Source organism: Colias philodice, chromosome 22, assembly GCF_061535455.1.
Source record: "Colias philodice isolate Cphi_HAF_F1 chromosome 22, ilColPhil1 Martin Lab GWU primary, whole genome shotgun sequence".
NCBI lineage: Eukaryota > Metazoa > Arthropoda > Insecta > Lepidoptera > Pieridae > Colias > Colias philodice.
Window position 1 is genome coordinate 8,136,754 of NC_143107.1, and position 22,102 is coordinate 8,158,855.

General features: G+C 33.4%; 1 protein-coding gene across 1 annotated transcript; it reads right to left on the reverse strand.

Moving 5' to 3' along the window:
• Positions 1 to 1,054: 1,054 nt before the first annotated feature.
• Positions 1,055 to 12,145, reverse strand: LOC149478545 (G protein-activated inward rectifier potassium channel 3-like). Its single transcript, XM_089709339.1, has 10 exons — positions 11,652 to 12,145; positions 10,168 to 10,303; positions 8,962 to 9,153; positions 8,313 to 8,384; positions 4,886 to 4,996; positions 4,361 to 4,467; positions 3,549 to 3,698; positions 2,909 to 3,028; positions 2,419 to 2,517; positions 1,055 to 1,586 (listed from the first exon to the last, which is right to left on the reverse strand). Exons 1-10 carry the CDS (start codon positions 12,020 to 12,022, stop codon positions 1,442 to 1,444), a joined length of 1,503 nt encoding a protein of 500 aa, XP_089565465.1. The 5' UTR covers positions 12,023 to 12,145; the 3' UTR covers positions 1,055 to 1,441.
• Between the last annotated feature and the right edge of the window lie 9,957 nt (positions 12,146 to 22,102).

Genomic DNA, 22,102 nt, shown 5'->3' on the forward strand with positions numbered 1-22,102 from the left:
AGCTACATAAAATGTATCTCAATAAAATAGATAGCTACATAAATACATACATCTCAATTTATTTTAAATTCTAACATTTTCATTATATTTGTGGCCTGGATTTCTTCAATTTAGAGCCCAATTTTTTAAGTGAAACTTCTTTATCGGGGTTGCAAAAAAATTTAGTGTTTAAAATTTATTTTTTTCGTTACGCGCCATCTTGATTTTATCCCTACCACGCGTGATTGACGTATTTCTGTAAAGTTGCATATAGTACCTAAATTATTTTTTTGAAAAATAAGGTGATAAAGAAGTTTCACTTCTTACGTGTGTACAATAGTACACGCACACATTTTTTTTTTATATTTTACCTAATACCTAGGTAATGTAGTTGATATAGTGAAGTCCCGTGTCCCCTAGTGGGGTAAGGGGCAGATGCATTATGCATACATCTGTTTCACTGATCGATTTTCTTTAGGGACAAGTAGGTGATCAACCTTCTGTATCCTACCAGACCGAGACATCTTTTTTTTTTCTTCGTCTCCACCGGGAATCGAACCCAGTACCCCTCGGTTCTACGCTCACGCGTCAACCACTGTACCAAGGAGGCGGTCAATGCAGTTGATATTGAACGAACATAATTTCTTTGCCCCTATGTAAAGCTGAAAAGATAATATAGGTAGTTTGTACTTGTACATTTCAGCAGGCGTTTGAAAGTATCTTATTTGTGATTGATATGAAACTGTTTACAAGTTGCAGATAAATATCAAATAAATACTAATTGCTTTTATATGTAACCAATTTAAACTTTTTAAAGGAAACTGATTAGTGCAAATTATAATTTATTAATAACAAAAAAACACACTTTTCAGGCAATTGAACGACGCGGTGTGGCGATTGGCGATGACAGGCTGAAAACGGGGTTTTCTTACGCAAGAGGAGGGTAGAAAAAATGCGCTTTTTTATTTATTTTTTTATTTATGCAATTAGCTTACGAAGTAGGTAATGATGAGAAATAAAACCAGAATAATGCAATGTTAAATCTTTATTATCATTCACTAAAATATAGGTACACTTTAAATATTTTGCTGTTTCTTTCCGACACAGTTATTTCTTTGTTCGGCTTACAGTATTCAATGATAATACAAGTAGGTAGTTTAACTTATACAATAATAAAAAAAATCGTGTGAGCCTAGCACACGTTTCAGAAGTGAAATTACTTTAGCAAGATTCAAAGATACCAAAATCGACGCTTTAATCCATGACGTGACGGACGACGGTATTGCCATGACGCGACCTTGTTAGTTGACTCTCAACGTGCCTAAAGAAGTTTCACTTCAAAAAATAGAAGTCGATGTAAAAAATGCAGAACATAAATGCCTAAATAATTTATTTGGTCCATATTCTTAACAATACACATGTTTAATATGTTTTACTAATTTCACTAGTAGGTTACAAATTGTTACTTATTAATATTATTAGCAATATCAATTCTATTTAGTTTCCTCTTAAAAGATGACGTCCTCTGAAGATGAAAGGTTGACACTTTCTCACTGAAGCTGCCCGGAGTGCCGGGCCTGTCTGATTTGTCTGAACATTTTGATCCGCTGAAAAATAATATAATTATTAGTAATTGAAGTAAATTATTAATTTTAGTAAGTTCACACAATCATATTATGCACACTTCTTAAACGTGCGTATGTGTGTGTAAATCTGTTCTTACAGATTATAAATTGTGTGAAAAAATCGAATTTTTCGCTTCATTAGCTATCTACTTTATTAAATACTAGCAATCCGCCCCGGCTTCGCCCGTGGTACCTACATGTTTACGTTTTTTTTTCATAAGAACCATCCTCGTACTTCAAGGAATAGATTCCGCAGCGCACGCGATGACAGAATTTTTATTATTAAGGAATTTTTTACACCTTGGGTTACATTATTGCATTTTTGGTAAGGATCTCTAATTTTTTTGAAAATTCAATATAGCCTATTTTGCTCAGTGAAGATTCAGCTTTCTAATGGTGAAAGAATTTTTGAAATCGGTCCAGTAGTTTATGCGTGAAAACCATACATACATACATACAAACCTTTCCTCTTTATAATATTAGTATAGATATAGACTAGCCTTCAACCCGCAGTTTCATTCGCGTGTAATTTACTTCGTGTAGGTATTTTAGCATTGGTAGAGTTATTTTTTATACGACTACTAAACGTAAATCTCGTCAACTATTTACCAAGAAACGCATTTAGAGATTAATCGAGATTTACTTTATTTTTTAATTCACGGCTACATGAGTGACCAAAGAGTCACGCTAAAATTTTTATTGAAATAAAATGTAGCCTATTCGTTGCATTTTACATTGATATATCACCAAATATACTTTCGTCAACATCTGCCTAGTGGTTTTTATGTGATTAATTTTTAAAATACATAGTTACCTCTCCAATTGATAAGCGCTGCAGTATGGAGTATCTACAGGCTCTGTGGTGTCCAGCTTGTGGTGGTCTATCACGTACTTCTGTTTGTTTGTGTCGTATCTATTGACATAAAATACATATATGTTAGAAATTATGGAAGCGTTAAATTTTTTAACGTAGTTAACTTTTTGATCATATATTTTAAAGTATAAGATTTTATTAATTCACTTATTAAAAAAGATAATATCAAATCAAAAGTCACTATCAAATTCGTAAATAAATGTTTTTGTTTGCCTTCAAAATTGTTGTGAGTGTTTTCATCGCCTACATTGATGTTTATAGTCTTTATAATTTACAAACTTATTTACAGATAAGTTGTACCATATCTAATATTTTTAAAAGACCAGTAGGAATATACCTACCAAAAGCTCAAGAACGTTTTGAAAATGAACTCTATTTTGTTATTTCTAGTATTATGTCCAATAAAAATACAAAACAATAATATTTTTACCTTACAACAGAAGGGAATCTATGTCCCCACACCACCTCCCTGGGAAGGTATGAAGTCTGACTCTGCGTGAAGGTGCCCATGGATGCTGACGCGCCTTTTAGACTTACTGTTATTTCATAACTGGAAAAGGAAGATATAAGATTCATAAGAATCTTTTGAAATTACCAGATGATCACAGGCTTTTGTAAACTTACTAGGAGGACTCATCCATTTTCTGTAATTGAAAATTGTGTGAATGAAATAAATATATTTTCATTTTTTTTTTAATTTTCAGATGATACTTTTTAGTACTTTACACTACTATTTGCACTTTGCATGTTGTAAAGTAACTAAATCTAGCTAAAGATGCCCATATACCTAACTCCTTTTGGTTAGGTCTTCGTATAGGTTAGGTATAGTTTCATTAGTTTTTTTTTTTAATTTACTCGGTTGGAGTGGTTATGTTTTACGAATGTGTTCATGAATGCAATACCATTATGTAGGAACCTATTATGTAGGTACTAAATGTATCTTTTTTGGATTTAACGTAGGTATCGTCTTACGAACTTTTACAGGATACGTTATAACCTAACCTACCTTCCCGCGTGATAACAATTAAGTCAAATAACTCCTTATTTGTTTCTAGTATATTCTACTACACCTATTGTCAGCCAAGTGCTGCGGCGTGAAGCGATACAGGGGACTGTCAGCATCGATCACATGGAGCAATGTGACCGGCCACAAGAGGAACTGGCGCTGCTGCAGGCGCAACGAGTGCGCGTAGTAGCGGATCACCTCGCCTTCTTTTGTTCTGGAAAATTGGAATTTATTGGTCTATAATCTATACTTATATTATAAAGCTGAAGTGTTTGTTTGTTTGAACGCGCTAATCTCGGTAATTGCTGGTCCGATTTGAAAAAATATTTCGGTGTTAGATAGCCCATTTATCGAGTAAGGCTATAGGCTATATATCATCACGCTAAGACCCACAGGATCGGAACAGCGCGGGTGAAACCGCGGGGCGCAGATAGTCAATATCTAGCCTAGTTTAATAGACGCTATATGTTTTATTATATTATTCACTAGGTATGCTTCGCTATTTCAGTAGCGAAAAAAACTGCGTTAAAAGATTTTATCCCCCATTTTTAACGTGATGATGTTTGTAAAAGAAAAGTAGGTTTCTATTCTGTATTGGCCGGTGGCCCTTCGGTCACTACTATTTTCGTTTATTTCATTTCTAATTCTGTGGTTAAACCATTATAGCATCACAAGTATACAGACATAATATTATGCATATTATATAAGAGTATGGATAATGGATATCTCATATCATAATGTAGCTATAATGCAAAAAAAATCTTGTAAATTAAAATTTGTTTTATAAAATAACTGGTCCCTATCAACCTAACTATAATGAAAAGTTTAACTTAATTATGTTTCTGATGATTAAAGATAAATAAAATATTTTATTACTTGCGTGTCTGTATGTAATGCGTGGTAAATTCAGAACATATAATGTGGTCGTAATTCAGGTCCCAGGCGCGGAACATGAGGCAGAGACGTCCGTCGCGCATGCTTATCTATAACGGAATGATTTTTATTTGGTAATTTTGAGGGTAGAAACAAAAATTATTAATTTATCAATGACAATTGGATTTTGGAATTGTGTAGGTAAGTTGTGTATATTTATTAAGACAAAATGACAAATTTACTAAATAATTCATTAAATTGTTTTATTGCACACAATCCATTCATATCATATTGCTGTACTTAAAAAAATATACCGGCCGAATTGAGAACCTCCTCATTTTTTATGAAGTCGGTTAAAATGAAATTATTACAGCAAAGAGAAAATAATTTTATTAAAATAATATGGGAAGGTACCATCTTCATCACAATCATAATTCATTAACAAAAAATTTTCTACAAACTCATCTAATTAAACAGGCTAAAAATTATAAGAATATTTTGTGGTACAAATATATTCAAAGTACTTACCACAGCTTTTTTACTGAAACCAACGCCATCTCTTGACAGTTTCTCTGGTCGAGTTAGTTTCGCGTACACCACACATGTCAGGACGCCTGATAAACCTGTGCCTAATATTAACTGAAAATGAAGTAAGTATGATTAAATCAGGCTGAATTATATGTGTTTAAGGGTGTATCTAATAAACCATAATATTCAAGTAAGCATAGAATATATTTTTGTCTCTAAGCAAGTTATCAGTAATAAAATAAAATTGTAAATTTTCAAATAATTCGGAGACAGAAGATCAAAATGCATATTATAATATTTAATTACATAAATATTTTTTTAACCTAATACCACAATAGTAGCTAACGCAACTACTAATACCGTAAACCTTTATCCCACCAAAAACATTTTCATGTAAAATGTTGCCAAGACGAGCCCATATGATTCGCACTGTCAAAAAGTTATCAGATCTCATGTAGAGCCAAGCTTCTAACACTACACGCCCTAACTCTACAAGGCCTAACTTCACAAACTCTACACCTTAGTCAAAATATGTGGCTTGGCCATTTCGCTACATTCACATCGGCGTAAGGTGAAAAATTAATTCACTGTTCATTACTTTTGTGTTATACAATAGTTCTTGTAGTAACGAACGGCCAAGCCACATATTTTGACTAAGGTGTAGAGTTTGTGAAGTTAGGCCTTGTAGAGTTAGGGCGTGTAGTGTTAGAAGCTTGGCTCTACATGAGATCTGATAACTTTTTGACAGTGCGAATCATATGGGCTCGTCTTGGCAACATTTTACATGAAAATGTTTTTGGTGGGATTTCATTTCTTTTTGTAGGTTGTTTGTAACAATTTTTTTTAACAAGGAGTACCTATACATATATATATCTAGGGGAACCAAGTTTTAGATTATTAGATTAGACCTCTAGCGTCATCAAAATTTAATTTAAAATTACAGGTCTCATACAAACTCCCATCCCCTAGTTTAAGGGGTTGGGGGATGAAAGTTACAAGTTTTATAATTTTTTTGTTGTTTATGTGCTAATACTAGCTTACATACAAAATTTCAGCTTTCTAGGACATTAGGAAATACCTTAAGAATTTTGATGATCATCAGTGAGTCAGTGACGAAATTAGCGTTTTTTAGATATAAATAAAATCTGAAGTATAAAAGCTAATGTAATTAAAACTTAATATGTTCAATAAGTCCGCTATTGACAATATATCCCGAAAATTTTGTTGATCTAGCATAATCCAAACCCAAGTTATGAGGGTTCAAAAAAACGTCGAAGCGCTTCGAGAAAAGGTAGGTAGTGCCCGTGCGCCTCGCTTGGCTCGTCTTGGCGGGGGCACTACCGTGCCCCCAGATCCCACCAAAAACATTTTCATGTAAAATGTTGCCAAGACGAGCCCATATGATTCGCACTGTCAAAAAGTTATCAGATCTCATGTAGAGCCAAGCTTCTAACACTACACGCCCTAACTCTACAAGGCCTAACTTCACAAACTCTACACCTTAGTCAAAATATGTGGCTTGGCCATTTCGCTACATTCACATCGGCGTAAGGTGAAAAATTAATTCACTGTTCATTACTTTTGTGTTATACAATAGTTCTTGTAGTAACGAACGGCCAAGCCACATATTTTGACTAAGGTGTAGAGTTTGTGAAGTTAGGCCTTGTAGAGTTAGGGCGTGTAGTGTTAGAAGCTTGGCTCTACATGAGATCTGATAACTTTTTGACAGTGCGAATCATATGGGCTCGTCTTGGCAACATTTTACATGAAAATGTTTTTGGTGGGATTTCATTTCTTTTTGTAGGTTGTTTGTAACAATTTTTTTTAACAAGGAGTACCTATACATATATATATCTAGGGGAACCAAGTTTTAGATTATTAGATTAGACCTCTAGCGTCATCAAAATTTAATTTAAAATTACAGGTCTCATACAAACTCCCATCCCCTAGTTTAAGGGGTTGGGGGATGAAAGTTACAAGTTTTATAATTTTTTTGTTGTTTATGTGCTAATACTAGCTTACATACAAAATTTCAGCTTTCTAGGACATTAGGAAATACCTTAAGAATTTTGATGATCATCAGTGAGTCAGTGACGAAATTAGCGTTTTTTAGATATAAATAAAATCTGAAGTATAAAAGCTAATGTAATTAAAACTTAATATGTTCAATAAGTCCGCTATTGACAATATATCCCGAAAATTTTGTTGATCTAGCATAATCCAAACCCAAGTTATGAGGGTTCAAAAAAACGTCGAAGCGCTTCGAGAAAAGGTAGGTAGTGCCCGTGCGCCTCGCTTGGCTCGTCTTGGCGGGGGCACTACCGTGCCCCCAGATCCCACCAAAAACATTTTCATGTAAAATGTTGCCAAGACGAGCCCATATGATTCGCACTGTCAAAAAGTTATCAGATCTCATGTAGAGCCAAGCTTCTAACACTACACGCCCTAACTCTACAAGGCCTAACTTCACAAACTCTACACCTTAGTCAAAATATGTGGCTTGGCCATTTCGCTACATTCACATCGGCGTAAGGTGAAAAATTAATTCACTGTTCATTACTTTTGTGTTATACAATAGTTCTTGTAGTAACGAACGGCCAAGCCACATATTTTGACTAAGGTGTAGAGTTTGTGAAGTTAGGCCTTGTAGAGTTAGGGCGTGTAGTGTTAGAAGCTTGGCTCTACATGAGATCTGATAACTTTTTGACAGTGCGAATCATATGGGCTCGTCTTGGCAACATTTTACATGAAAATGTTTTTGGTGGGATTTCATTTCTTTTTGTAGGTTGTTTGTAACAATTTTTTTTAACAAGGAGTACCTATACATATATATATCTAGGGGAACCAAGTTTTAGATTATTAGATTAGACCTCTAGCGTCATCAAAATTTAATTTAAAATTACAGGTCTCATACAAACTCCCATCCCCTAGTTTAAGGGGTTGGGGGATGAAAGTTACAAGTTTTATAATTTTTTTGTTGTTTATGTGCTAATACTAGCTTACATACAAAATTTCAGCTTTCTAGGACATTAGGAAATACCTTAAGAATTTTGATGATCATCAGTGAGTCAGTGACGAAATTAGCGTTTTTTAGATATAAATAAAATCTGAAGTATAAAAGCTAATGTAATTAAAACTTAATATGTTCAATAAGTCCGCTATTGACAATATATCCCGAAAATTTTGTTGATCTAGCATAATCCAAACCCAAGTTATGAGGGTTCAAAAAAACGTCGAAGCGCTTCGAGAAAAGGTAGGTAGTGCCCGTGCGCCTCGCTTGGCTCGTCTTGGCGGGGGCACTACCGTGCCCCCAGATTTATTTAAATTATTAAAATGTTTAAAACCTAATCGAATTATAATTTAATTAAAATAAAACTGTTATAACAGTTACTAAATTCGTTTAAATAAAATATTTTTTTAAGATTACCTGCATCACAAAAAGAAAGATGGACTCCGGACATTCTTCGTCAATCGCTCTATCGCCAAAACCAATCGTTGTCTGTAAATAGATAGTTCCTTATTAAAGCATTATTGGTAATTCACAAATTCAAGTGAATTACACGATTGACTAATTTTGTAGTTATGAAGTTAAAAATTTTATGGAGTTTGTTGAAGCTTTGATGTTTGCCGATTTTGGGATGTAGATTGAATGAGGAATAAGAAGAACTAGGTGAGGTCGATTTGAAAATGTTAGTTTATTTTAGTAATAAGTATTTTAGCGATCATATTATAAAAATTATATTTATAAACATATACCTACCTATCTACACAAATACAGTGTTGTACAATGTGGAAAAAAATTTTTGGGTTTGATACCTCATTTCTTTCGACTAAGTGAACCGATTTTTATGAGATTTTGTTAATTTTAAAGCAAGCGCCTGCCGTTAAATTTTTAAGTTTGTCCAATTTCGACCACTTGAGGATTTCGTGCTTGATACCTCATAAGTTTCGACTTAGTGAACCGATTTTGATGATATTTTTTTAAATTTGAAAGCAAGTGATTGCTCACGTTTAATTTTTTTTCTAATTTTGACAACTTGAAGGCGTTTTTTTTTTTAATAATTATTAATATTTACCTGTGCCTCAACAGAAGCCAGGAATATAGTGACAAAATCCTTCCCCCCAGTCACACAGAGGCGCTGCGGCGGCTCCGGCTCGAAGTCATAATGCGCGAGCGCAGTTATATACCAGAATACTGCAAATACCAACCAGATCGCGAAGTGGAGGAACACCGTGCCCATTACTATCCAACGCCAGCGGAGGTTTATCTGAATAATTGGAAAAAAAAACAAATATTTCAAGGGGGGAGGGGTACTTGATAAAGCACTATTATTCTAGTAAGTATAGAAACTAGACAGTTTTGAAGCAGATTTTGCAGCACTGAAAAATATATACAGGGTGTCCCGCTCTTGGTATACTAAGCGCGAAGGAACTTGTAGTTTTGCATATACTGATCACGTAAAAAATACTTAAAAAAAAAAATTACGTCCAAAATTTTTTGCTAAATTTTTCCTGAAAATCCATGTTTTCTTCTCTAGCTTCGCGCAGCCGGCATATACCGCTTCTCTAATATGAGCATTTTATCTGTGAAAACATAATCTTAAACGATAGCTCACGTGCTGGTGGCAAAGTTGGGCGGCTCGCTTGTTATGGGTGTACACATAGGAGTTTTAAGAATTCATCTATTTGAAAAAAAAATGCGTCTGGAATTTTTTAATTATTTTTTACGTACTCAGCGTATGCAAAACTATAACCTCCTTTGAGCTTAGTATACCAACAGTGGGACACCCTGTATATCTTAGTCATAATGTTTTGTTGGGTACCTATATGAGTTTTATTAATCTATGTCATCATTAGTTTCATTTCGATATTTTACTTTATAGGAGCAACATTATTAAAGTGAAACTTTTATTACATCGTCTCAAACTTTTTGGTCTGTGTAGCGCATGTCGCGTGTATCGCGGCTGCCGAGTAGGTATACCTACTCGGCAGCCGACCGTCACGCGACATGCGCTACACAAAGCAGTGTTCGGAACCGTTCGAACAGTTTCACTTTTACCGTGGTTTCATAAAACCACACAACATTTTTATAAAATAATAAAACGTTTTTTTATTTATATACATATTATTATGTATGTAAATAAAAAAACAAATTTTTTCATGCGATATTTCACAGGTTTAAATGAATTTATAACTTTTCAAATAATCAGTGGATTAATGTTCCGGGCTCTAGGGCAACTTTTATTTTAAGTATTACATTACAATAATATTTAATTCCTTACCAAAGTATGAAAAGTGTCATTGAGCAGTCGTATCTTCTCAAAAGGTACATTTGATATCAATGCTACATTCTCGACTCCGGTTTTTGATACGAGTCGTTTCGGAAAATCGCAGTGTCGCTTTCTGAGAGGCTGTATTCTGTAAATTTTATTATTTTACATATTATGATACATGGAATTTTATAAAATGGATCTACAACAGCATAAAAAAATAATATTATGTAGATAGTCGTAGTATAGTAGAAATAAAACATCGAAAGGAACGCGAGTTTACCTAAGTGAAATTTTTAGTCAAGTCAGTATTAATACATACCTAGTATTAATCTAATTTCCTTCCCCAAACTCTGTTTTGTAAATAATCTCGAAAAATAAATCAAATATTTTTATTAAATAATATAAGTAAATGAATGGATGATGTGTATTTTATTTCATGTGGAAACTATAATGAAATAATAATACTTCAGTAAACAATTTTTAACGTCAATAATTTTAATTTTCCTTCTGTTTAATTCAGAATGCAGTAATATTACAGGTAGTAATATCATCATATATTTACATATTCTTAAAGGTTTACAACATTCACACCATCTGCCAAGTTTTGTACACAGCATCAACTGCATAATCCAAGATAACAGTGTTTGTTGGGAGTCGGGTATAAAATAAATATCTACTATCTAGATAAGGGAAACTACTTATTTCTGTGTTCAAAAATAGCTTGGTGTTTCGTAATTTAGTAATTTTATAATATTATGACATATTTTTAATATTTATAGTATACCTACCTACTATTAATATAGAGCTGAAAATTTTTACCAAATTTCAGGACTGATTCCAATTAATAAGACTTTTTAACCCTATCCTATCCTATCCTACTAATATTATAAATGTGAAAGTTTATGAGGATGGATGTGTACGTGTATGTTTGTTTCTCTTTCACGGAAATACTACTGAACCGATTACAATGAAATTTAGCACACATATAGAGAGTAACTTGGATTAACACATAGGATAGGTTTTATCCCGGAAATCCAACGGGAACGGGAACTATGCGGGTTTTTCTTTGAAAACGTGGGTGAAGCCGCGGGCAGAAAGCTACTAACTTATATTTTACAAACAACTTGACTATTTAAACTTCTTGTATCTCCCGTTAAAGTTAGACTATAAAATTTATATCAAGTACGATGATTAACATATTATTTGTGATTTAAACAGTTTTTTAAAATGGATTAAATATAACTAAGAGGATTCACTTTAAAAATTATAATAACTGCTTGGATATTTAAGGATTACTCATGTATTCATTGTATATGACATAAATAAGAGGATATATTATAAAAAATCTTAGCTCTGTTTTGATATTTAAGGATTAACTTCCTTATTTTAATTTTTTAAGACACAAATTAATAATCATTTGCCATCTGAGCACTGTATCTAAAATTGTAAACAAATAATTCGTCTAGCATCAAATTTTATTTAATTAAACATACCTTCTATCTTCATTAGATTTCTTCTTATTCCGCAAAACCGGCACAAAATGATTCTCCTTAACTTCATCGTTCCTCTTTTCCAAACTAGAATTACTCTGAGTAATTATAATTTTAGGCAATTGCTTCGACAATCGACGCAGTCTTTCCGATTTCGTTTCTCCCGGTAATGAATTCAAACTTCCATTAGATTTTTCATTAACAACTTTAAAATCAATATTTGGTTCATCATTATTTAATTTCGAATTATTTTGTACAGTTTCGTATCCGGGATCTTCGTCGCAATCACTGTATTTATTAAGATATTCCAGACATTCATCATAAAGTTGGTTTAGTTGGTCGTATTCAATATCCTTTATTAGTTTTTCTTCCATTTTCACTTACTTTTAAAATAAAATTAGCAACGTCACAATCTGCATTCCATATTACACTTTTTAAGTCGAATTTTCGCTCGATTTTTAGAAAAAATTTCGATTTTTTTTATAGAATTGTCAATTTTTTTCACTAGTACTTTTGAGAAATGTTACGTGTCTACTAAGAGATTGTTATCAGCGCGTTATCAGCACTAATTTTGCGGAGACTCATCACTGAACGCCTCGACCTTGCGGATGTGGACAATTCTGTAATATTTCATTATCATACTGCAAAGATGTCAAAATATTTGTTCAGGTATGTTTTCCATTGAGTTTTTCATAATCAATGGGTGCGGAATGTATGAAATTGAAATAATTAAAGATAACATTTTTGGCACTAAAAAAAACTAATAAAAATAACGCCTCTTCTAGTTACAATTATCAATCTTCAAATGACTGAATAAAGAGGTTAGAAATGTAGTTATTGGAAGACAGAATTTTTAGTGTTTCTTCTAAGAATTGTTAAGTATCTTTCAAAACAATTTTTATTTAATTATTTCAGTCGATGATAGTGTTCTACTTAATTGATTAAGAAGAAAACACATTGTATTAACAAAATGTTAAAAGTTGAAAAAATATTTGGATAATAAATTTAATTTTGAAATAAGTAAGTCCATCAAGAATCACCCACATGGATTTCTGAGTCCGTCACCATGTGTTATGTTAAATAATGGCTTTCATACAATATTAGTTCATCTTATAAGCAAGTAAGCAAACATATTCCTGCTATATCTAGTTCTTATGTTTGTTTGTGCAATTCTCTGAAAAATACTTTAGTTTTTTAGTATGAGAATTGAGATAAAGTAAAACGACGTTCTTAACGTCAAAAATTCCATTTAGAAACCAGCCGTAAGTATGAAAATATTATTTGTATTATCTTTATTTTAAAAATTTCTTGTTAGAGATTGAATTTGTTTCTTTGAGTCAAAGCAAATAATACACTGATTCATACTGGTATCTAGATAGTCAATAATAAAATAACAAATGGAACAATAAGTAATAAATTATAACATTTAAGTATGCTTAAAATAGATTTTTGTTGAATGTTTTCCTTCTACATAAACGTAAATATAATTTGTTTAATTTTAATTTTTTATAGTAAGTACATGTAAGTATAACATTTTGCCTTCAACGTATTTAACTTTTTTAATTTAACCTAATCATTTACGTACTCGATGAATTATATAAAAATACCACATACATTCGACTAAACGACGACTTTTAATAAATAGGCTAGGCTCTTAATTAAACGGCTGTTTAACTGTCTGCAACACATAAATCTTTCGTCTATTATACTTAACTACTATTTAATTACCGACACACTTAGGTAACCGTCGAAAACATATTATGGCCTTCTTTTTCAAAGTCGGTTAAGCACTAACTTTTAAACCCGTCTCGTCTTATCTTATAATGGATATTATTACACACAATGAACTTCCGTCTGTCTGTACAGGAAGGATTTATTTAAGTTAATCATGTCTTGACGGGTCACAGTTAAATTGTATGGTTCAACTTTCAACTAAAAAGTATAATTAGGTTAGTCTTCAAATGTAATATTAAAACAAGATTTCATAACAAGAACAATTAAAAATGACTTGTATTAGAAGATACGTGGTAAAAATATTGCAAATTATATTGTATCATAATAATATTATACCTACGATATTGTTTGGGGCAAACTCTTTTTTTGAAATAGTTGAAAAATAAAAACATTAAACACTTGACCGTAATTTGAAGCTTACTTATTGAGAAGGTACCTAGCTTTTTCCGCCTATTTTCCCTCTCTTTCTCGTTGTATATATGCTATCTCTCTCGCACACGGCACACCTCCCACCAGGTGGCGCGGCCGGCGCACGATAATGTGCAGGCGCTTGATCTTCTTCATTGGCGTCTAGCTTCCGCCGCGAGAAGGTTGTCTACAAGACTACAACCTTGGTGCTATTAAGTATTAAGTATTGCTTAAAGCAAGTGCTAAAAGTGTTAAAAAGTGTATCCCGTCGGATCGGTACAGTGAGTTATTTTTACATCTATTCTAATAATATTTTACTTAAAAATGAGTAAAAATCTTTAAAGTCAACGGTATAATCGTTGGACTTTATTTAAAATGCTGAGGTTTTTAATGAATCCTTCAGCAATAGTTTATTTTTCAATATGCTTAAATACTTAATAGCATGAATAAAGATATTTAAAATTAACGATACAACCGTTACATTTTACTTGAAATAGTAACTTTTCTTTTGAAATATTTCATTATGCAATATGTACTAATTAATATTTGAATTTTTAATACTGTGAGTAAAGCTATTTTAACGGTGTTACCGTTCGGCTTTACTCGAATCGTTAATATTACTTTTGTGATTATTTGATATGATATATCAAATACCCTCTCTTGTATATAGATATTTTTAATATTTTATTTCATTTTTAATAATGTGTTTTTATTACAAGGGTACAAGTGAATTTTTCGTGGAAAAATTACAATTAATACTTAGTATGGATATGAGCCAACTCAAAGCTTTACAGGCATACAATCCATTGCTACGACTTTATTACATTGTCGTTATCGCTAGGAACGGTTCGGAATTCCTATCATAGTTTATTACTAAAAATTATCGAACGAGATGAGTCAGCTCCAAGAAGTCACGACATGTCAGAACACGTTGTGATATTATTTTATAAATCGTACGGGAGTTACCGCTCAACTGAATAATGATGGAATTCGCTCATGTATAGTAGATACGTACCATGAATGTTCCACACATTCAAAACTATCCGTAGTCTATACGTGTCCTTTTATGAGTATTATTCTGATCCGTTTTTATGTGAAAATAGACATATTACACACGGCTAATTTGATTGAAAATTACGTTTCCTATGTTCAAATGATGCAACTTTTTTGTTAAAACGAGTAAGTACCAAAAATTTTACAATTAAATTCTTTGGTTTACTGAACTTGTGCTGAAAGGGTTATCGTATAATAATTATCGAGATATCTTAATATAATTAATTAGATTTAGATACACTTATTTCAAAGGATTTATAATTCACTTCTAACGTTTTAGAATAATATTATAAACTTGTACACCTTGACAAAAAGTAAAAAATTGCGGGTGAGTGGAGATTATTTTGTGCAATTAAATATTATAACGTCCTACGACGGTATGGTTGCGTTCGTAAGGAATGTTAACGGATATAAAGCAACTAAATGTTACATCGATTGCATGAACAAAAATAAATATGAATCGAAGTTCATTTTAAAATTTAGTGAATTGATTTGAATTATGAATTTATTAAATGTCGCTAACATTGGAAAATAAGTTAAAGGACCTTGTTAATTGCTATATTATTTAAATGATTATTTACTGCTATTTTTATATTAGCACTAAGGTGTATTCTTGCTCGAAGCAGAATACATAAATGTGGCCACTACTCCTCGCAGGGGTTAGCCAGGTCAAATTCACCCTCGCAGGGTGTCTCTTAAGCATTTTTTGGCAGGCCCTACTTATTTCTAGTTACAAACATCCCTCGCGCAGCTGTCGCTCGCAGGGAAATGGTGCAAATATATATCGGCCCTCGCGGGGCTTTGATTACAATCGTCCCTCACGGAAAAGATGGTGCGAATATATATCAGCCCTCGCGGGGCTTTGATTACAACCGTCCCTCATGGAGAAATGGTGCAAATATATATCAGCCCTCGCGGGGCTTTGATTACAACAGTACCTCACGGAGACATGGTGCAAATATATATCAGCCTTCGCGGGGCTTTGATAACAACCGTCCCCACGGGGAAATGGTGCAAATATATATCAGCCCTCGCGGGGCTTTAATGGCGATTGGTGCAAATATACAAAGGATTGATCATTAAAATGATCATAGATATTTGCTTTTGTCAACGAGGACCCACGAAAGAAGTTTTGGATATGACCGTATCGGATCTTCACTCTTCTAAGGTAGGTAGAAAAAGGTTTTGAAATCTACTTCACAGTGGGCAGTATAGTAAATGACCTAATAAAATACAATAAAGGTTAGATACGTCAAATAATGGGCGCATGAAATTGATACTTCGTATCCTAAAAGTTTACGCTTCAGGAATCAGGAAACCACCATTGGTTTACCAATTATGGAAATTGGAATTGAACAAATTGTATTTACCAATGCAAAGCCTAATCACAACAAAGGAAGGCGAGTCGGATCAAATATCATCTCGCAGATGATTTGTGGCGGTGGTTTCGAGGATTGTCACCAAGCCTTGTGTCAACGGTATGTTTGGTATCGTAATTAAATGGCACTAGCCGACCAATTTTCATATACAAACATCGGAAGAGATTTTTTAATCGCAAAGCGATTGAATGTAACAAATGACGATTGATTACGTATAGTTGACCTCTCATAGGCCTATTTTAGTTGCCCGGTCTTGTAGGCAATTTATTTGACTCGTTTTTCAACCCATTTGACCTCATTATTGCACCCATGAGATTTTTCTTCGGGGCTCAAACAATAAATCGCTGAGGGATTAGGATAATCGTTTGTTAGACAAGTTTTTTGTCATCCCACCAGGATTATTATATTGTATAATAAAGTTATATACAACTATTAACGTAAAACGTTTAAGTACTCAACGAATGCTGAGAATACTGACTGTTGAGTTACATAGGATAGAGGATAAATAACGGAAAGTCAATCTTTCCAAACAAAAGCCTCTTATTATTAGATATTACTTGGAACCCCTACCCTTAACGAGAAAGCTCTGCCAAATGACTTCTCATTTCTTTGCTTTGAGGGGGGGGGGGGGGGCAATAAATGAAATGTACAGGCTATACGGCTTTTAAAATATAAGTCTGGTAATCGAACTAAACTTTGCTGGTTTAGTTCTTGCTATATCGCTATCCGTGCCTGCTTCTCGTGTTTACGGGTGAATTAAGTTTATCAATAGTCATAAATGCAATGCTATTCAGAGGATATACTGCATTTAAAACATGACAAAGTCTGGTAAGCGAACTAAACTTTGCTAGTTTAGTTCTTGCTATATCGCTGTCCGTGGCTGCCTCGCGTGTTTACGGATGAATAAAGTAATGTCCTGTCTTCGCATCCACAGCTAACTGTCCTATACTGTCATAATCTTAACACAGATTCATTCGACATAGCTCCCCACGAGCTCAGTTCTTCATTTTTGCACTCGCACAACTGTGGACAACACAAGAGCAATGCCTCCATTGGTAGCAGTCACAATCAAGGGATAACTAACCTTAGGCTAGCCATATTACGGATGTTGGAACAACCGACTATATTCAGGGCAATTTTCTTTGTTCAGTGTAACGTTTAGACTGTCGTAGCATTCCTACGGAACAAAGATGGGATCAGATCTGCATCCTTAATGCAGTTAATCGAAAGGAGATACTTTCAGACGACGATAGTATTCAAAACCCACCATATTCCTTAACATAATAATGCATAGTTAAGCTTATAATCTCTCTTGCCATTATGTCAGTTAGAGACCTGAACGACGCGATAGAGTACCGCTATTTCAGTAGTAGTAACACCTAGAAGGGTGAAGGTATTCTGGAAAGCGGAACTGAAGGCCCGGTCAGCAGCATCAGCCACCTAATAGACAGTGTTCAGTGCTGCACCACTATAATCTGCAAAATGACTCTGACGGTATGAAAATGTGGAGTACATTTTCAAAATATCAAATGTTATAGTTGGAATAAAAATCCTATTTGCCTCCGTCTATCCAAAAGACATACGGAGTAGCTAGTAGCAGTTGGTTGAATTAGAATAAAGTAACTATAGTTAAAATCCTTTGTTACTGACTGGATAAATTTGGCTCTTTTCCTATCTGACGTTCATATAGCTGTTGACTGCCTAGTGTTGTGCACAAACACTATTATTATAAACTAGCGGTCCGCCCCGGCTTCGCTCGTGGTACTTACGTTTTCTCTACATAAAAACCATCCTCGTACTTCAAGGAATATAAAAAGAATTATCGAAATCGGTTCAGCCGTTCTCGAGTTAGATAGATAGATAGATAGATAATTCTTTATTGCACACACACAAGATTTACAATAAACACAGAGAAATACAAATAGATGCAAGTATGTACAAGTGGCGGCCTTATCGCTAGGCAGCGATCTCTTCCAACACATTTTGCGATTCATTTTTATATAAGTATAAGAATAAGAAGATAAGTCACGTTATGTAGTCCCGAGGCTTTCGGTATATAAGTTCTGATGTAAATCATAATTATATCTTAAAACCGAATTGATTAAAAGTAACGTACTTGGCTGTAGTAATTGCAGTTTTGGGACACAGATAAGCTCCTTATCATTTTAGTCTCTTAAGTTCAGTATATTTGTTTCCAGTACAGAGTTTATGACCTATCAGTTTTAAATAAATAATTCATGCATTGTACTGAAAGTACTAGCCATGTTTAGATTATGATTGGTGGCGTTGGCTCTAAACATTAATAGATACCGCACGGTTTGGTTGGATGTTAAAAATCTGTATTATAATTAAAACCGTTTACCTGTTTTGATATTTTATTGCCTTATTCAAGGGGTGACCTTTTAAATTTATTTCTGACCCCAAAAGTAAGGACCAAGTTCTCTTCTTGTCCGCTTGTAGCAGGTTGGGTTAAAACTGTGTGAGTTGAGACAGGTGGTAATTCTATGTTAAGATGATTCAATTGTGCTTCTACAGAGTTCTAATTGAATAAATAAAGGTTTGAGTTTGAGGTATTTTTGCCTCGTCGGGATCAGCTGTTGCTTCATTTTGTAAGTAACATCTAAATGCGTAATTGAAAGTCGTTACTGGCGCTTTCGCAGATTTACGCTAAAGATAGTGAAAATTGTAGTAACTTTAACTTTTCAAGCCCAAAAGGTTAACTAAGGTACGCTTGAACCAATCTCATAAGTTCTAATACTTTTAATCATTATGATTAACTTTTTGGTTCTTATTTGATTAACTTTTCATCTGGGATTGTTAATATAAATAATATAAAAATTTGTGTGATTTATTGGTATACTATCTGCACACCTTACTCTTTCAAATAAAGAAATAAGTAATTACTTATGTACCTATTCAAATTCACATTGGCGTCCATATATTGTACACCAGGTGGGTAACAAACAGGTCTCAATAAGTAAGCTTCAAATTACGGTCAAGTGTTTAATAGCTGTGTTTTACCTGAAAATAAAACACATATTAAATACTTACCTATATTTGAAGCTTACACTTAACGTCCACCTGTTGAGGATTTCGACTCAATGAAGAAGATCAAGCGCCTGCACATTATCGTGCGCCGGCCGCGCCACCTGGTGGGAGGTGTGCCGTGTGCGAGAGAGATAGCATATATACAACGAGAAAGAGAGGGAAAATAGGCGGAAAAAGCTAGGTACCTTCTCAATAAGTAAGCTTCAAATATAGGTAAGTATTTAATATGTGTTTTATTTTCAGGTAAAACACAGCTATTTTTGGATTGTTGAAATATAATTAGCTTTTCACTTAAAGCCTCTCGATGAAAAAATCGCTTGATCAATAAAACAAACACAAACAGACAAATACATATTTATTTTAAGCACTTGGCAACTTATTACAGACAATTTTTTCTATTTTAGGTTTCTAGATCATTGGAGAATTTTTGAAAATCATTTAAAAATTTCAACCCGGCCATGTTAAACATGAAAAAGCATTTAAACATTACCCACAAAAATAAAGGTAAATTGTTTTATATCATATGAGTTTCCGTATTATATTGAATTTGCTAGTTCATCTTTACACAAAATATTCGGTACTATACAGGGTGTAATCGTTAAGTGTGCACAGGCGATTTTTCCGTAAGTATTACAGATAACAAAAAACTTTAAACTGATATCGAAAGTACTTAACCTAATGAGTAAAATGGCCGGAATAAATTTTTAAAAATAAATCGAGAACTATCAAAAAAATTATCTTTAAACCCTCCCATACATTAAGTATGAAATTTGAATATCCCATATGTAACATTTAATATGAAAGATTTTAGCTTTCTTTTTCTTTTTTGGCTTTCTGCTTTACTTCGCAAATTTGAAGTGGCATTTTCCACGCTTTTTCCGGACATTTTCACGCATTTGCCGGATATTTTCCGGACATTTTCACGCATTTTCCGGATATTTTCCAGGGATTTTCTAGACATTTTCCACGGTTTTTCCGGAATTTTCCACGCATTTTTCGGATATTTTCCAGACATTTTCCAGGCATTTTCCGGATATTTTCCGGACATTTTCACGCATTTTCCGGATATTTTCCGGACATTTTCCACGCATTTTTCGGATATTTTCCAGACATTTTCCAGGCATTTTCCGGATATTTTCCGGACATTTTCACGCATTTTCCGGATATTTTCCGGACATTTTCACGCATTTTCCGGATATTTTCCAGGGATTTTCCGGGCATTTTCCACGGTTTTTCCGGAATTTTCCACGCATTTTCCGGATATTTTCCAGACATATCCCAGGCATTTTACGGTTATTTTCCGGGAATTTCCACGCATTTTCCGGATATTTTCCAGACATTTCCCAGGCATTTTACGGTTATTTCCCGGGGATTTTCCAGACATTTTCCAGACATTTACAGGCTATGTCAGGGAAATGTCCGGAAAATGCCTGGTAAATATCTGGAAAATACCCGGAAAATGCGTGAAAATGTACGGAAAATGCGTGGAAATGCCTGGAAAATCCCCGGAAAATGCCTGGGAAATGACGGGAAATATCCGGAAAATGTCCGGAAAATTCCCGGGAAATATCCGGAAAATGCGTGAAAATGACCGGAAAAACGTGGAAAATGTCACTTCAAATATGCGAAGTAATTAAAGCAGAAAACCAAAAAAAGAAAAAGAAAGCTAAAATCTTTCATATTAAATGTATACGGGATATTCATATTTCATACTTAATGTATGGGAGGGTTTAAAGATAATTTTTTTGATATTTCTCGATTTATTTTTAAAAATTTATTACGGCCATTTTACTCATTAGGTTAAGTACTTTCGATATCAGTTTAAAGTTTATCTGTAATACTTACGGAAAAATCGCCTGTGCACACTTAACGATTACACCCTGTATAAGCTATAACTTAATAAATATGACAACTTAAAAACGTACCGATAATAATTATTATAATAATTTTAATGAGGAAGCTAAAACTTTTCATTCAGCTTAGCAATTCTAACTGGAACTGCAAATTCTCTTGTCATAAAATCAAATCACTTCATCAGTTATGTTGGTACAGCACACATGAAATAATACATTTTTAACTAGGCAACGTTTGCGATGTAAAACTAAAGATTTTAGAAGAAAAGCTGAAATTAAACTGCTCTTTATAAAAAAATATTTAACAATAAATAAAAATATGTTCATCTGATGCAGTGGTTTGATTTCATACTATATTTACATGATAAATAACATATTTATGAACACTTTTACATATCTATAATTAATGAGGTCTGAGTATCTAATGCGGGTTTAGTTTAGTTTGACGTTTAAAATTTCCAATTTATACTAACCCTACATATATTTTCATATTCTAACAAGTATATAGTTTTAAATACACGATTCACATTATATTATATTCTTATATTTTAAAGAATCTATTATTAAAAGGACAAAGTGATCGCAGATGATTCGCTAAAGCCGGCTACTCACGTACCTTTCGCAGGGGCAATATTGGAATTGCACTCTTAATTGCCTCATTAAGTATAGGCAAGCAGAGGCAATTTTTAAATTTGCCTCTTTGGCTTTTTAGTTGCTCCAAATGTCGTGTAACTGGTATTGCCACTGTAGCAGGTGTGTGTGTAGTCCGCTTAACAATAGGTACCTATTTTTAATATATTATTATTTAGCTTTTTTCGGGCATTTTTAAACAAGTGTATTTATTAGTCTATTTATTAATATCATTACTTTAATTATTTTAATAGATTATAGATATCTTATTATAATATAATATGGTATTTCTGTTCTATTCCGAATATAAAATTGTCACAACCATTCACTTTTACATTTGGGGCGATAA